At 35.3% G+C, this 18480-nt stretch overlaps 1 protein-coding gene across 1 annotated transcript in view; it reads right to left on the reverse strand.

Annotated features, from left to right (window-relative positions):
- Positions 1 to 2589: 2589 nt before the first annotated feature.
- Positions 2590 to 18480, reverse strand: part of LOC149803586 (protogenin B-like) — a 180835-nt gene continuing 164944 nt past the window's right edge. The window contains exons 20-21 of the mRNA XM_089953334.1: positions 14833 to 14943; positions 2590 to 6415 (exon numbers count right to left, since the gene is read on the reverse strand). Coding sequence (XP_089809460.1) covers positions 6029 to 6415; positions 14833 to 14943 — 498 coding nt within the window. The 3' untranslated portion in view covers positions 2590 to 6028. The remainder of the gene's footprint in view (positions 6416 to 14832; positions 14944 to 18480) is intronic.

Raw genomic sequence — 18480 nt, forward strand, 5'->3', positions numbered from 1 at the left:
TCATACATTGTATCCAACTGCAAGTTAAAAAATGGTAAGAATGAAAATCATGGGAGCACAAAATGACCATAATATTACCAAGTTTCCTCAGTGATCCTTAAAACAATGAAAGGCAAGTTGTGTTTACATGATTCTAACAATGCTTTCTCCAGCTGGATGTAAAGGGCAATAACCCTAGCACACTTTGAAAGTGGAATGTGACTGGTGGACATCTACACAAGATGACAATAACATGTGCAAAGTGTCATGGTGATCCAGCTAAAACTTTGAGACCAACTGCTTTCACCAGATTCTGTCATACTCAATTATATCAGGTTCCAATTAAAATGGGCAATAACTCTAACAAAAGTTACAGAAGCAGTTATTTGTCGAAATACACATCTCTGAATGACGATCATACTATTTCCCAAACTCATGAAGATTGATTGAAATATGTTTCACTTGTTGCTTTCAGAACTGTGTCATATACTGAATTTCAGCTGACTCTCAAAAAGGGCAATAACTCATAAAAATTATGGAAACAGTGATTTCACATTATGTACATCTTCAGATGATGACCATAATATTTATCAAGTGTCAAGGTAGTCCATGAAAAACCGTTGGACTCGATGTGCTAATGAGATTTTACTGTACAATGCATTAGGCTACAAGATACAAAGGGTAATAACGAAGAAAAAATATTACGGGAGCAAAGTGACTTGTTGGCATGCACATCTTCAGGTGATGACCATAATATTTAAGAAGCTTTATGGCAATCCATCAAAAGCTGCAGGACTAATTGTGGCATACTCTGCTACAAGATATAAAGGGTATTAACTCTCACTAAAATTGTGAGAACAATGTCATTTGTTAATGTGCACACTGTCAAATGACGACCACATTTACCATGTTTCATGGCAATCGATCAAACACCATAAGACTATTTGTGCCATCAAGATTTTGTCCAAGATGGATGGACACAAGGACTACTATAGAGGCAGGGTATAAAATCAGACATCACGGAAGGTTTCATGAAGTCACATTCACTTTAGACAGAAAAGAAATTTGAGCACGTAGAGTAAATATTATTGATTACACACTTGTTCTAAAATCTCTTGAGCATCACAGGCTGGTCATATTTTTGAAAGCTGGAGAAATTGTTGGCTGAAAATTGTACAGAGTGATAAGGCCTTTAAACCATGAGAAATAGGTCACACTGACTACTTTCTACACCAATGTAAAGTACCTGTAAAGATGAGTTAAGCTATAAGAACTGATGGGTGTATATTTCTAGTTTCATGTAGGGCCAATATATTACGGTGACAAAGTGTATCAAACATGAAATATAGGTCACAATAAACTAGGTTGCATTGCTCTACTTAAGATGCATCCACGTACCAATTTTGATCAGTGTATGTTTATCAACATGTAAAGTATGGAGTGTGTTATGAATGAACATATGAAAATGAAACATTCACTCATGCACTGAAAATAGGTCACATGACTTTATTTGGGAATTACCCTTCTTGAGATTCATCCGTATATACCAATTTTGATGAGTACATGTGAAATTATATCCAAGATGTTATGAACCAATATTTAGAAGAAAAAAAAACCCAAGTTACTCAAGCAGGGAAAACAGGTGATGGCAAGTTAATTTTGTTAATGTTGGTCTACTTCCAAGAAGTATTTATACAACAAGCTTGATGACTTAAATGAAAAATGGTTCAAAATATGGAGTGTTTTGGATCCATAATGAAAAAATTAATGAAAGAACCCATGGACAAGTCAATCAAATATGTGCCATGTGCTATCACTCTCCTGTTAGTAAGTGAAAAACAAGCTTTATGTACCATATATACTCACTGATGAGTCCAACTGCAAACTGCACAGATCCAGATCTGCTGTTGCATAATGCACTGCCAGATCTGGGTCTGTGCAGTTTGTTAGGAGTAATCAGTAGAACAGACAAGATGGACCCTGATCTACAGGTGCATTATGATGCAGCAGATCAGGATCTTTGTTTTGGGCAATTTGACTCCACTCATTAATGAGTATATAAGGTAGCTGGCTAAAACATGAATCTATGCAATAATGCAGGTAAAAGTACTAACTGTATATTTATCCTGCATCTCTTTCCGACTTAATATTTAATTTTAGGTATTCTATTTTAATTAATTCTTTGAACTTCATACTACAACTATGACAGAGGTATGTTGGAGATCCAGGAAAGGTGCCTATAGGACAAAGTTGTATTGTACATGCAAAATAAACCGTACAGAAGAAGAAAAACTTATGACTAATATTAATGCTAATTGTACTTCAGATGATCCTACAGTTAGTCAGCTTTTTCCCTCATCTGTATCTTCATTCTCAAACACTGTCATACCTCATAACTGCATGTAATGGCCAAGAGAATACCATACACAGTAAAACCTGTCTTGAAAGACCACTGTTATGTGAGACCACCTGTCTTGAGTGACCTTATCCTTGATGCATAAATTTATTGATTATATAGTATTATGACCTGTTATGAGAGACCACCTGTCTTGAGAGATCATCATTTTTTGACAGAAGGGATGGTCTTTCAAGACAGGTTCTACTGTATAGCCGAACTGCAAACAACAAAAATCCTGACATGCCATAGGATAATGCACCTGCAGACCAGGGTCTATTTGTTTATTCTATTGATTACCGTACTCCTAACAAACTGCTGCACAGACCCAGATCTGCTGGTGCATTATGCTACGGTTGATCTGGGTCTTTTGCAGTCTGCAGCTTGGCTCATCTTAAAAGTGAATATGGTATCTTCTGAAATGGCAATGAATATTACCGGTATTATTACAAAAACATACATGGACATAGAACAACTGAAAAATAAAAAACACCTACAGGTATCCCAGTAGTCTTGTAATGAATACTGGTAACAAATTAGATAAATATAACTATATAAATAAAATACATACGCAGGTACACATAGCTGTGATGTGTTCCTAAATACATACTTGACAAATTTCTGAAATTACTGCTGAAGCAGATGTTAAAATATTAAGTGCTATTTACTACCTGTATGAAGACAAAGCAAGGAAATTTAAAAAGCAGGCTACACATCTGTACTTCAGGAAGCTAATACCATTTGAAAACATTTACAAAAGATTATCACTAATATAAAGGTTTTTCAGCTTTATGTACAAACAACAAATTATGTGAAGGTCAATGAAAAACTGTGTATTTGTCCTATGTCAGAATGGTGAAATGTACATAAATACATGGTAATAATAAAACAAAAGATGAGGAGGTCAATGACTGAGATGGATGAATTAATCCCTGCTATTTCAAAGCTTCTGAGGTTTCAATACTGCACCAAAACCGAGAGGTATAAAACAGATACATACCCAGAGGAGGCCAACATGAATTATAATGGCCTCTGAGAGGTATTTACAGTATAAATGAAAGAGGTATTGTATGTAATTATTTTGAATCCTGAAACAAGCCCCCCAAAAAATCAAAAAATTTCAGCCCTGGTTTGATCATCTTTTCATTTGCCACTTATTAATGACTGAAAGCTATCAAATACAGAAATGACCATGATGGTCAAGAATGGCCACAGCTCCGACAGTATGTTTCAGTGCACTGTCTTGTGGCATTTACTTAGTATTTAACTTTCAGTGAGAATTCATACTGGACAAGATATATTTACTGATCTTGGAGACATCTTGGGATGACTGAAACTATGAATTCATTAATTTTCATCATGTACCAATTTTCATGAGCTCCAAAATTCCATGGGTACCAATCTCACGAGAAACCAGTTTTCATGGATTTTATGGTTACAAACCATGAATTTGAAAATCCAAAAGGAAATGACAGGATCCCTACTCTAATTTACCAATTTAAGTTCTCAAAGAAATGTAATTTCTCACAAAACCATGAAAATAAATGCATTAGATATTTTTTAATGCTTTCCCTATTGTCTTATGCAAATCATATGCACATTTGTAAAGGACTTGAGGCAAATAATCTTCTTTGATTAAAACAGCCAAGCTGTTCTTCAAATAACTGTTGGCAATGGTCATTTTCCTTGCACTACAATAGCATACGATCTTAAATGCAATGGTCATTTTCAATGTACTACAATAGCATACGAGCTTAAATGCAATGTTCATTTTCATTGTACTACAAATAGCATACGAGCTTAAATGCAATGGTCATTTTCAACGTACTACAATAGTAAACAATTTTAAATGCAATGGTCATTTTCATTGTACTACAATAGCATATGAGCTTGAATGCAATGGTCATTTTCACTGTACTACAATATCATACAATCCTAAATGCAATGGTCAATTTCACTTTAAGATAAAACTTGTATTGTCCTTGTTACGAGGATTATCTGGAATTTATATTTCAAGACACTGAATGTACTTACTAATAAGTCAAGTCCAACTGCCAACAACATAGACCCTGATATGTCATTGCAAAATGTGCTGGTAGATCTGGGTCTATGTTGTTTGCCTGATTACTCCTAACAAACTACAAAGACGCAGACCTGCTATCACATTATGCAATGAAAAATCTCTGTCTATGCAGTGGGACTGAAGTATATATGCTACACAAGATCATTGGAAAAGCCACAGTGGCTGTTTGTGGCCATGTTAAATGGTGGTTAAAAAAACAGGTCTGTTACACAGGAGCCCTTCATCAAGCATTCTCATGAGGCTAATTTGACTATGAAGCATCAAGGAAAAGGCCAATAAAAGATAATTCCAAACCTATGTAAACGTGGGTCTCTTGTTTTAACTAGTCATACCAGATCTACATCAAAATGGGGTCTCTTTTTATATTTATTAAGCATACCAAACCTACATCAAAAGGGGGTCTTTTGTTTTAGTTACTAAGCCATACCAGATCTACATCAAAAGGGGGTCTCTTTTTATATTTATTAAGCCATACCAAACCTACATCAAAATGGGGTCCCTTGTTTTAGTTATTAAGCCATAACTTATTTCCATAAATGGAGATTGCTTGTTTAATTTATTAAGCCAAACAAGATCGACATAAAAGGGGATCTCTTGTTTAAGTCATGAAGCCATGCCAAATCTACATAAAAGGGGGTCTCATGTTATATTTATTAAGCCATACAAGATCTACATAAAAAGGGAGTCAGTTGTTTGTGTTATTAAGCCATAATAGATCTACATAAAAAGGGGGTCAGTTGCTTTTGTTATTTAGCCATAATAGATCTAAATTGACTTATTTTATCAGTTTACAAAACTAAAAAGCCATTATACACCTTTTGAACAAATATGATCAGGGTTTGTTTAATGTATTTGTAGAGGAATCTTTCAAAAATTGTGCTGCATGTAGCAATGGGAATCTTTCTGGAATGACGGATTAGCCTCAAATAACACATCAAACTGCTCTGATGCATGTATGCCCCTTTTGCTTTGTGAGTTTTATGTAAAACAACAATGTAGCTGAATGTAAAATAAATGGTTGACAAGTTTTAAAAGAAATCAGAGAATCAACAACCATTTAAAATCACATGACCTAGCCCCAAACAAATACAGTATTGTTCTATGTAAATAATGAGTACCATAGTGTACAAAGGGTATACAATATAAACTTGCTGGTCAGTCCAACTGCACAGATCCAGATCTGCTGCATTCTAATATACCAGCAGATCTGGGTCTATGCAGTTTGTTAAGAGTAATCAGTAGAACAAACAACAGAGATGTCATACCAGGGTCTATATTATTTCCAGTTGGACTCAACAAATATGCTTAGTACATCTGGTATGTTAAGAAATTGCCCATATATAATTCACAGTAATAAATAATACAAATTATTTACCTGTGGATGAACTAGGGTAGTTTGTTAAACAAATGTGCATTTTAATAAAAGTAAGATTATTTTCATTCCTACCGTTTCACTTTAATAATCTGCATTTGACAGCACTACATGGCATCATGAGAAGATCAGATTCAACCCAATTGCACGTAACCATTTGGGCATTTTGCATTTTGCTCTTAGCTTAAGACTGGTGTTTTCACCTAGCTGTGGACTGGTCACAATCTATATTTACACATAAAGTAGCTGCATCATTAAAATAGTCACTTTTTTCATGATTTACTGACGAGAATGGTTCACTTTTGTCATAATTTACTGACGAGAATGGTTCACTTTTGTCATTAAACAGGGCTGGATTTGCTTGGTCATAAGCCATGTTGACTGTGTTAAAGGTTATGGCAGTGCTGTCATAGCTGATGTGGTGATCAGCATGCACAACGGTACTGTGCTGGCCCTCATTTTGATCTCCTCCTTTAGAAGACAGTGTGGATGTGGGACTTGGTCCCTCCTGAGGGCTCCCTTCACTAACCCCAACTCCACTGCTGCTACTGCTAGGAGACAGCAAGGCTCTCTGTTCTGCAGAGGTCTAAAAGAGAAACAACATGTAAACATCTTGCATAAATGATGCATATGCTTGCATCAATCCAGCTGAACCGATTCAAATATTTCTTTACTATGATATCATTCACATTAAAAATAATTTGTCCTAAAATACAAGATGAATACTGTGTACTCAGTGGTAACATACCTGTGACACCTACTTCTGTGAGGTAAATCTCAAATTTTTGGGCAACCTCACGTGTTCACTTGGTGAAATTAATACAGCAGACAAAATTCTTATGCAAAACTTTCCCTTATCATATATATATATATATATATATATATATATACCCTCTCTCTCTCTCCACACACACACACACACACATATATATATATATATATATATATATATATATATATATATATGGCAAATTAATGGAGTTAGGAATTTAATTGAACAATTACAGTCAAGAACTGTATCACAGGACTCTAACAATGTAGATAACAAACTACAAGTGTTTGGGTCAACATCATGTGTAAACATTACAGGATGTTAATCTTGCTCACACCACATATATACCCCCCCCCCAAATAAACAAATAATAGTATGCACAAATTTCAAGCAAATGTACATTAAAGGAAAAAAATATCTGATAGAAAAGTATTCTGAGTATTTTGCCAGCTTTTGATAGTTTGTAGCCTGCATACAGCCTGCAGCCTGGTAAATATCACACATATTGTCAGCAGCCTAGTAAATATAAAACATACAGTCAGCAGCCTAGTAAATATAAAACATACAGTCTGCAGCCTAGTAAATATAACACATACAGTTTGCAGCCTGGTAAATATCACACACATTGTCAGCAGCCTGGTAAATATCACACATATTGTCTGCAGCCTAGTAAATATAAAACATACAGTCTGCAGCCTAGTAAATATAACACATACAGTTTGCAGCCTGGTAAATATCACACATATTGTCAACAGCCTAGTAAATATCACACATGCAGCCTGCAACCTGATAAATATCACGCATACAGCCTCCAGCCTGGTAAATATCACACATATTGTCTGCAGCCTAGTAAATATAACACATACAGTTTGCAGCTTGGTAAATGTCACACAGTCTGCAGCCTGGTAAATATCACACATATTTTCTGCAGCCTGGTCAATGTTACACATACAGTATGCACCCTGGTGAATGTCACACATACAGTCTATACTCATTAGAATGACAACATTTGTCCATAGATATGCATAGAGACTTAGATAAAATAACGATAGATTATACTCACTTATAAGTGGGGTATATCATCAAATAACACATACCCTGATCTGCCATCTCATAATGCACTGGTAGATCAGTGTCTTTGCTCTACTGATCACTCCTAACAAACTGTGTAGATCCAAATCTTACTGTGAATTATGCAATGGCAGATCTGGGTCTGTGCAGTTTGCCTTTGGATCTGACTTATAAGGGAATGTATTTAGTAATATAGTCAATGTAAAAATGATAAACTGTATAAAGAACAATTTAATAAAGTAAAAGTCAGATACATTTACTCACTGATAATTGTAAATTAAGGTCAGTACAAATCATTACTGGAAACAGAACTAAATAACATTAGATCATTCCTTTAATTTTCGAAAAAATTGTATCTTTACAATGTCTGAAAAATGATTTAACAAGGAAGACACTAAAATATAAAGAGATCAGAGTTTGCAAGCTAGGTTTCAAAGAAAATATTAAGTGTGTAGAAGATGGATATCATTTTGTATATATATGCACTTCTTATACCAATTTAAGATGGATATATTTCATTAAGATGTATTATATCAAAACCATCAGAAAGTAAGCATCCTTACAAATGTCTCAAATGTTTTTTATATTTTGCTTTTAAACTAAGAGACAAGCTGTTAAAAAAGTACCAATACCAACAGCTAAACAAATGTATTTTACAATACTCTTTATGGTGTACTGTGTATTATACTCTGTTTATTATGTTATGTATTATGGACCAGAGGCCTAAAGTTACTTAATAGACTTTCTGTTCTGTTCAAAGACGGAAACTTAAATCTGTCATTTGTAAAGTTTCAAAGAATTTAAGAAACATCAATGTAAATCCAATGCAGAAGCCCCTATCATTCAAACTTGAATCTACATATTTTTAAATCAGATTTTTTGTTAATTTCCAAACCTTAAATAAAAGAACTGAATATTTTTTTTTTATTTTATAGAACTTAAAATCTTTTTAATGTGTGTCCTCTTGCACAGAACCAAAAGTTTTGCAAAACCTTTTCAGCAAGTTTAATATTTCAAGTCTTTTTATGCATCATGGGGGTAAACAAATGTGTTAAGAATATACTAGATATTTTCACCGTTTGACAGAACTGTTAAATGAGGGAAGCAGGATTTTACTACTTCACAGAAACAACGTTTGTTTTCGAAGGCAGTTAGTTTAGCAATTGTACTTTAGCCCCCCCCCCCGCCCCCCAAAGACAAGGTTGGATAAGAAACCAATTTTGGTCCCTAAACTGGCAAGAAATAAAAAGAGCTTTTATGGTAATTGCATAATCACTGTATGTCCACTGCAACATATACACAGCATATAATGAAACATTATGAAATGAACTGTTGATTTTGTTCCTAAACAGGCGTATGTGTTCATCAAAAACTGCACGCTCTGCCAAACTTATGAATCTTCAAAGGCCTCAAAAACCAATAGCACAGTTAAAAACATTTGATTTTTTGACAGAAGACTGTGTAAAAATCCAACACATGGACAGTTTTCATGTTCTAGCTTGTTTTCACCCATCCCTAATGAACATTAAAATAATGACAGTCTTCTCAGCTTCCCTGTTTCAAACTCCATCACCGTGTTGACACAGAATGTCTATTTTCACAATATCACAAAAATGACATTTCTGGGTCATTCTTAAGACCTAGTCAAAATCTAATGGAATATTCTAATGCATGTAGCTAGATAATAGAAGTGCATGAAGGAAGGAGACCTACAATGATTACAACAAGCATCTGATTATGTTATTTTCTGTGACTAATGTGACCCGAAAGAAAGGAAAGAAAACAAACATTTCCAAGTGTTTTTTTCATTACCTTGGTCATTTTAAATCTACTTTTCATGTAACAACAAGTAAAATTTTTTTTAGAATAACAAGGGGTATATGTTTTCTTGGGTATAGAACATCTATCAAGTGGAACTGACTCGTATTTCCTTATCATGATGACACCGATATATCAACTGAAAATAATTTATTCTAAACTTGCAAGATGAAATTACCATGCACTAAATGGTGCTAAGTAATTCTGTGAGGTAAATCTCAGATTTCTGAGTAATCTCGTGTACTCACTTTGTGAAATTAATATATCAAGGGAAAACCTTAAAAAGAAAGTGACCAAAACATCCAGATTCTATTTATATGTTGTAAGTTATCTAAATCTTTTGCTTTTAAAACTGCTCGAAAACTTATTCATGTACAAGGAAATTCGCTCCAAAAGATGCTAATGTATTTAGTATAAAGTCTTATCCTTATTCATTTTATCAGGTTTATGTCCATGCTGGCTTGGAAACAAATGAACTAAAAATTAATAAGAAAATCCTAAATAATTACTGTTTAGAAGTATACTGCTGTTCAGAATAAATTTAAGTTCTACTATGTTCAACAGATGGAATTTTAATGAATGATTTCTGTTGATGGTATCATGTAAATGCATGCTTAATTTATCAGGCAATAATTATCAGAAACCAATGTTTTTGTATTTCTTTATTAGTACAATTTATATTCCCACCCCTCCTTCAACCCAACGAGAAGGTAAAGAGTCACTCAAGTGTCTGAAAGATCGAGACAACAAATCATTAATTTGGAGACAAGCCAACATTAAAGTATAAATTTTCAAACTTTAAAACAATACAGTCAGGGGTTCAGTGCTTCCTATACAAGAAAAATAATACACTTTAAAGCCTGAAAGTTGGGGTGGGTGTGGGTGTTCTCCACCCCTATTCTAGAAATGTTATTTTTTCATATCTTTTTCAGTTTTGAATCTTTTTTTTTACCCTTTAGATCATTGTCGGTAAATGCTTTTCTACATACTTTTATGCAATCAAAAACGTAATTGCCATCAATTGTTTTCATATTCAGCTGATCGTACATGTGACCACCAAAAAAGTCTTTATCCATCAAAGTTTTGTCTATGTTTTGAAACCTAATTTTTCCATTTAGATGATCTGGATGTCGACAGAATTACAAGGCTCACAGTGACTTCTTTTCACCATTATCAATCAAGAAATCAACAAATCATTGCCAAACTGTAAATACTTATCATAATCAATTCATTATTACCACAAGCAGCTTGCTGGAGAAAAATGGTGGATGTAAGCAATGCCTGGAGGTGTGTCTAATTTACACTCGCTGATTGGTTAATTGATTAGCATGAGTGGTGATAGGTCAATTCATTTGGGGCAATTTAATGGTGATATGTGAGAGTGGTAGTATAGATGTGACTTCATTTGCTACATTTTAGGAATTATATGAATACTGATTCAAAAATCTGTGAAATGTCATAAAATTTCCATAGTCTACAATTCTGCCAAAAAAGTACTTATTTTCAAATAGTATGAATTGGTATCTTTAAGAGTATAATTTTTGTGGTTTTGGAAAAAAAGAAGTTTCATTAATACTAGCTATCACTGACTGAGGAAGGGGTCCTTCAGTTTTCGTAAAAGGATCATTCTTTGTTGGGTCTTTGAATTTGTGGCTTGTAGCAAAATTGTGAATTCACAGTAGTATGTGGAGAATGCAGCAGATTAACAAAAGAATGTGTACAGGATTGGAGTCAGAGACTTTAATTTTATCTGAATTATCCTATAACTCAAAGCTGGACATTTAGGTGATGCCCTAGATAAGTAGTTATTGTTGTAGGGTTTAATGCCATTTTTCAGCACACAATAGGCTATAAATGGCGGCCAGTATTAATGGTGGAGAAAGAACCAGGGAAAACCCTGGAAAGAACCACTGACCCACGAGAAGCTAGTGGTAAGCTTTCTCACATACCCACATTCGCCGAATCCAAGATTCAAACCCACGCAGACAGAGGTGAGATGGCAGTGATCCATAACGGAGAGCGCTTTCGACCACTCGGCCACTCTGGGCCCCTCTAGATAAGTAATGGCCATAGGTACCATCAGAAGTATATTAGGAAACCATGGATACCAGTTTCAAAATACTTTACAGATATGGAAAATAACCTATCCCAATGATGTTCTTGTCGTTGTTGTGGACTTAACACCATTATTTTGTACATGATAAGCTATACATGGGGGCCAGTATAACTAGTTGATGAAGAACTCATGTAAACATTGGGAAGAATAACCAAGTTGGGAAGTTACTGCCAAGCTTTCTCACATACCCACATAGCCCAACCTCCAAGATTCGAACCCACATTAACAGAGGCAAAATGGCAGTGATGAGTAAAGGTGAGTGCTTTAGACCACTCAGACACCTGGGGCACACCTATCTACATGCAACTATCAGAATAATATTTGCATGAAGGATTGCATAATTGTTTCTACTGGTGGACAGAGACGGCTATACTGTATGTCAGGTATTCTCTGCCCTGGCCTATTATATGTAGCAAACCATTTTATTCCAAACATGCATAGTGTAAATTTTAGTATGTTACTATGGATGCATGAGTCATTTTGAAGTAATTTTTAATGAAAGATGAATGTCTTGGTTACAGTGTCAGTAAAGCTGCCAGTTAGCTTGGAAAACCTTGTACTTAGGCCTAAAACTTAAAGACTATTCAACAATAGATCAGTTTTAGACAACCATTTTGTGTTCAGAAACTGCAATTTTAATTTTAACTGAAAGATCCAGAGAGTCTTTGTTTTAAAGTTATTGAGTAACTTGTTGGCTATTTCTAGTTTTTCAGCATACTTTTTTCATTTTAAATTTAGTATCATTTGCTGTAAATATTGTCATATGATCATTTTCTTTTTGTTTTCTTTTAAAATTTTATTTATGATAGTTCAAGAACAACTGTGGTGAAAAGAGAATATTAGATTGTTTCCTATTACAAGGGTCATAAGAAGAAAGCAGAGATTAGCATGTTCTTATGGCTATTGCATGGCCAAATGCCACCTCCATGTTTCTAATGGCTATTGCATGGCCAAATGCCACCTCCATGTTTTTAATGGCTATTGCATGGCCAAATGCCACCTCCATGTTTTTAATAGCTACTGCATGGCCAAATGCCACCTCCATGCTTTGAAAGCCTATTATATGGCCATATGCCACCTACATTTTTAATAGCTATTGCATGGCCATATGCCACCTACATGTTTCTAATGGCTATTGCATGACCAAATGCCACATCCATGTTTTTAATGGATATTGAATGGCCAAACGCCACCTCCATGTTTTTAATGGCTATTGTATGGCCATATGCCACCTCCATGCTTTGAAAGCCTATTGCATGGCCATATGCGACCTACATGTTTTTTATGGCTATTGCATGGCCATATGCCACCTACATGTTTTTAATGGCTATTGCATGGCCATATGCCACCTCCATGTTTTTAATGGTTATTGCATGGCCATATGGTATAATGGTACCAACTGCGCAAGTCCAGGTGGGCGGAGCTTAAGGTGTAGGGAAGATTGCATTCAGAAATAAAGAACAACACTAGCTGTGATTGGTGCATTATGTAAGAGCTGTACTTTCTGTTAGGCTTAAAAAAAGTTGTGCCTCTTGGCAACATGTGAGATTGTGTTAATTCCTATCTAGATCATAATTTGTATTTTTATGAATTTTTTAAAAATGTGGTACATATGTCTGAAACTGTCTGTTGTGACTAGATAACTCTTACCCCTGTCTAGTTCCAGCAGAGTTATCTCTCTTAAATGCAATGGAGTACCTGGTTTTTTCATTGTCAAATTGACAATCTAACACTGCTCTCTAGAAAAGTGTGTGACATGCACGCTAAAATAGGATAGAAAATATATTTATTTCCCCAAACATTAGCATTAAGGTCTCTGGAAAAACAATTGGTACTGTGATACCATACCATATGCCACCTGCATGTTTTTAATAGCTATTGCATGGCCAAATGCAACCTCCATGTTCTAATGACTATTGCATGGCCATATGCCACCTACAAGTTCTAATGGCTATTGCATGGCCATATGCCACCTACATGTTTTTAATGGCTATTGCATGGCTATATACCAACTCCATGCTCTGAAAGCCTATTGCATGGTCAAATGCCACCAACATGTTTGTATGGCTATTACTAGGCAAAATGCCACCTCCATGTTTCTAATGGCTATTGCATAGGCATGTGCCACCTCTACATTTTTAATGGCTGATGCATGGCCATATGCCACCTCCATGTTTGTATGGCTATTACATGGCCATATGCCACCTCATTGTTTTTAATGGCTGTTGCATAGCCTTATGCCACCTCCATGTTTTTAATGGCTTATAGATGGCCATATGCCACCTCCATGTTTTTAATGGCTTATAGATGGCCATACGCCACCTCCATGTTTCTAATGGTTATTGCATGGCCAAGTGCCACCTCCATGTTTTTAAAGGCTACTGCATGGCCACATGCCACATCCATGTTTCTAATGGCTATTGCATGGTCAAGTACCACCTCCATGTTTCTAATGGCTACTGCATGGCCATATGCCACGTCAATGTTTCTAATGGCTATTGCATGGCCATATGCCACCTCCATGCTTTTACTGGCAACTGCTTGACCAAATGCCACCTCCATGTTTCTAATGGCTATTGCATGGCCAAAATGCCACCTCCATGTTCTATTGGTTACTGCATGGCCAAATGCCACCTCCATGCTTTTACTGGCTACTGCATGGCCAAATGTCAACTTCATGTTCTAATGGCTATTGCATGCCAAATGTCACCTCCTAGCCATCTGACTCCTTTACAAGTTTTTCTAACTGTACAAAATATTTAACTTTGAAAGCTATTTCATAGTAAACTGTAACTGTGCAGTTTAGAGGTACTGGTACATAATGCATGCATACATTAAAGGAAAATGTTGCCACTTATTTTACAAGCAGTGTTTTGAGTTTCTGCACCTGAACACAACCCCTCTTCTCAAGAAAAAAATGGGTTTATCTGGCAAAATTATGGTACATGATGTAGGTTCAATAACATCTGAGTGAAAAACAAACATATCCAGTGGAAAAAAAGAAATACAGATTGATACATTAAGTTCCCATTACCCAAATGAAACAAGCTGATGGAGGCACAATATAATGCAAGTGCTCTTGAAAATCATACAGCTTGTATATAATGATGGATGATTGGATATATAGTTATTGCATTATAAACCATTTGAAAACCATATCCAACACAAAAATGTTTTCTTTATGATGTACATGATATAATGTCCTTGGAACTTTAACTGTACTTACAATATCAGTGACTTGACCATGAGAAAAGATTGAAGTTGTTACTCCATTGGGAAAGAAAATTCCACTTATCACTCTTCTCCCTGGTCTGGGTCCAGTTCCATCATCGTCATCCTGGAGGATAATTCAACATAAAAAATACAATACCTTTAATCTTTAGACAGGGGTCATACACACCATCTAGTTAAAATGTCTTTACAGAATTGGTAAATCCCCAAGTTCTACCTATCTAACACACCTGTAAGTCAATTGTTGTTTATGTATTCTACCTGCATGAAGAAAATTTCTGCTGCCAAAAACTGATCAACGTACTGACAAGTCGCCTTAAGCATTCAGAACAACCAAAAACATAGCCATGTGTAACCTAAAATAAAATGACTTGGCATGCAGCAGACAATCGGAAGTTGATTAGGAGGTGGCTGTTTGCTAAAATTAGTCAATAATTTAGAAAAACTGAATTGAACTACTTGTGACTGAGCAATGAAGAGTGTACCTTGAAGACAAAGTAAGATCTCACACACACACACATACACACACACACACACACTTGCATGCACATAAATACACATTCACAAAACACAAACACATATTGCACACACACACATTTGCATGCACTTACACACACAATGTGCACACATGCAGACACACACACACACACAAATGACAATATATTTGTGTGACTAGTTCCACATTTACTGTATATAGTAAAACCTGTAATGAGAAACAGCCCCTTCTGCCAATAAAAAATGGTCTCTCAAAACAGGTGGTCTCTCATAAAAGGCTTGTACAAAAACACAAGTTTCCAAGGTCCAGTTTAAGAAAAATAACCACAATCACTGTACATATATTCTATTCTTTATTAATAATTGCAGATCACATGTACATGTATATCATATATGAAATCCATTCTCATTTACTCCTTTTCCTTTATAACACCTCAAATTTGTTTTTTTTCTGATGGTTAAACCGCTATTTTGTGAGTTAGATTTGCTCTTTGTCACTTCTTTGAGTTATCTGGAGGTTCATGCCCTGTTATTAATGACTGGGTGGGACATGATTCTACATGTATACAGCATGATGCCCCAGTGCTAGACATCACAATAAACTGGCACACTGCAGACACTGTAGTGATATGACTGGAAAATTGTTAAAACTATGTTAGAAAATTCCGAATCACACTGTACACAACAATATATGACCCATGAACTGTTCTCATTTCGATGTAAGTCTGAATGGTAACAATAGTCTGCATTAATACTATAAACAGATAAATTGTCAACTAATCAAAAAGTAGCTTCAGCAGTCTTGTTGGGCATCTTTGTTTTGTCAGTCCTTACCACTGGAGTAGTGAGAGTGACAGCACATTAAATTTATCTTGCTCAAATGATCTTTTTTGCAAGTAGATATACATTTTATTCAACATATTACAATTTGAACACTTTTGCAGTTGACTATTTCTTTCTTGTGTTTTTTTTGTAATACATTTGCAATTTATAAGAACTCTGACTTGACCATTCAGGCATAGTCTACCAGTGTCTGTAAAAAATGGCACCATGTTTATCGTGGTGAAAGAAGTCAGTGCCATATAATTTTAATAATTTAGCTAAAGAGTCATTCAGTAAATTAAGAAAAATTGTGAGGCTATAAGGTGTCAAAGTAACTACTGATTCTCAAAGCATGCCTTGCAACAAATTCATTTTGATAATGTATCATCTTTAAGTTTATCTTGATAATGTATTGTGCTGAAATTCATTTTGATAATGTATCTTTAAATTCATTTTCATAATGTATCATCTGTAAGTTTATCTTGACAATGTATCATCCTGAAATTCATTTTGATAATGTATCTTTAAATTCATTTTCATAATGTATCATCTGTAAGTTTATCTTGACAATGTATCATCCTGAAATTCATTTTGATAATGTATCTTTAAAATCATTTTCATAATGTATCATCTTTCAATTTCATAATGTATCATCTTGATAATATATCATCTTTAAATTCATTTTCATAATGTATCATCTTTCAATTTCATAATGCATCATCTTTACTTTTATTTTGATATGTATTATCTTGAAATTCATCTTGATAATGTATTTTAATTTCCTGCGAAACTTACTGCCGAGTTTAATAGTGCAGATATGCTTTTTCTCACCTCCAATTTCTGAAATTCACTGTGCTGACTGAAAAAATACCTATAACACTGCAAATGCCTTCACCCACCCATTCAGAAGTCTCATGCAATGGGACAAAGAAGTGAACATGTTATGGAAACAGGAAGTAAAGTTCTTCTGATATGGTCTACAACAACAGATTTGGTGTCTACATGAACTTACTGCTGATGTGTTCTTTAGACTCACTTGAGTATGCAGTATGTACCATCTAGAACAAAAGACACATTATTTCACATTGTTACACACTGCCATGGAGTACCTTGCTGAAACATACTATAATAAAGCTGTACCTGAACACTACATAATGATCAGATACAGTATGTGCTGGCTGGCATAAAATCACCTTCCATCATGGGTAGAAAATACAGTAAGTGCTGGCTTTTGTACAATCACCTTTCATCATGGGTAGAAAATACAGTAAGTGCTGGCTTTTGTACAATCACCTTTCATTGTAGATAGAAAATACACTATGTGCTGGCTGTTGTACAATTACCTTTCATCATGAGTAGAATGTTCAAACACACTATGTGCTTGCTGTTGTACAATCACCTGTCACCAAGGGTAGACTGTTCAAATGCACTACATGCCTGCTGTTGTACAATCACCTTCCATCATGGGTAGAATGTTCAAACACACTATGTGCTTGCTGTTGTACAATCACCTTTCATCATGGGTAGAAAATACAGCATGTGCTGGCTGTTGTACAATCATTGTATCATCATGGTTAGAATGTTCAAATACACTATGTGCTGGCTTTTGTACAATCACCTTCCATCATGGGTAGAAAATACAGTATGTGCTGGCTGTTGTACAATCACCTTCCATCATGGGTAGAAAATACAGTATGTGCTGGCTGTTGTACAATTACCTTGCATCATGGGTAGAAAATACAGTATGTTCTGGCTGTTGTACAATTACCTTGCATCATGGGTAGAAAATACAGTATGTGCTGGCTTGTGTACAATCACCTTCCATCATGGGTAGAAAATACAGTGAGTGCTGGCTTTTGTACAATCACCTTTCATCATGGGTAGACTGTTCAAATACAGTATGTGCTGGCTGTTGTACAATCACCTTCCATCATGGGTAGAAAATACAGTATGTGCTGGCTTTTGTATAATCACCTTTCATCAGGGTTAGAATGTTCAAATACAGTATGTGCTGGCTGTTGTACAATCACCTTTCATCATGGGTAGAAAATACAGTATGTGCTGGATTGTGTACAATTACCTTGCATCATGGGTAGAAAATACAGTATGTGCTGGCTGTTGTACAATTACCTTGCATCATGGGTAGAATGTTCAAATACACTACATGCTGGCTGTTGTACAATCACCTTTCATCATGGGTAGGATGTTCAAACTCACTATGTGCTTGCTGTTGTACAATCACCTTCCATCATGGGTAGAAAATACAGTATGTGTTGGTTGTTGTACAATTACCTTTTGTCATGGGCAGAAAATACAGCATGTGCTG

This window comes from Sinohyriopsis cumingii, chromosome 3, assembly GCF_028554795.1.
Source record: "Sinohyriopsis cumingii isolate HCF-2022 chromosome 3, ASM2855479v2, whole genome shotgun sequence".
Taxonomy (NCBI): domain Eukaryota; kingdom Metazoa; phylum Mollusca; class Bivalvia; order Unionida; family Unionidae; genus Sinohyriopsis; species Sinohyriopsis cumingii.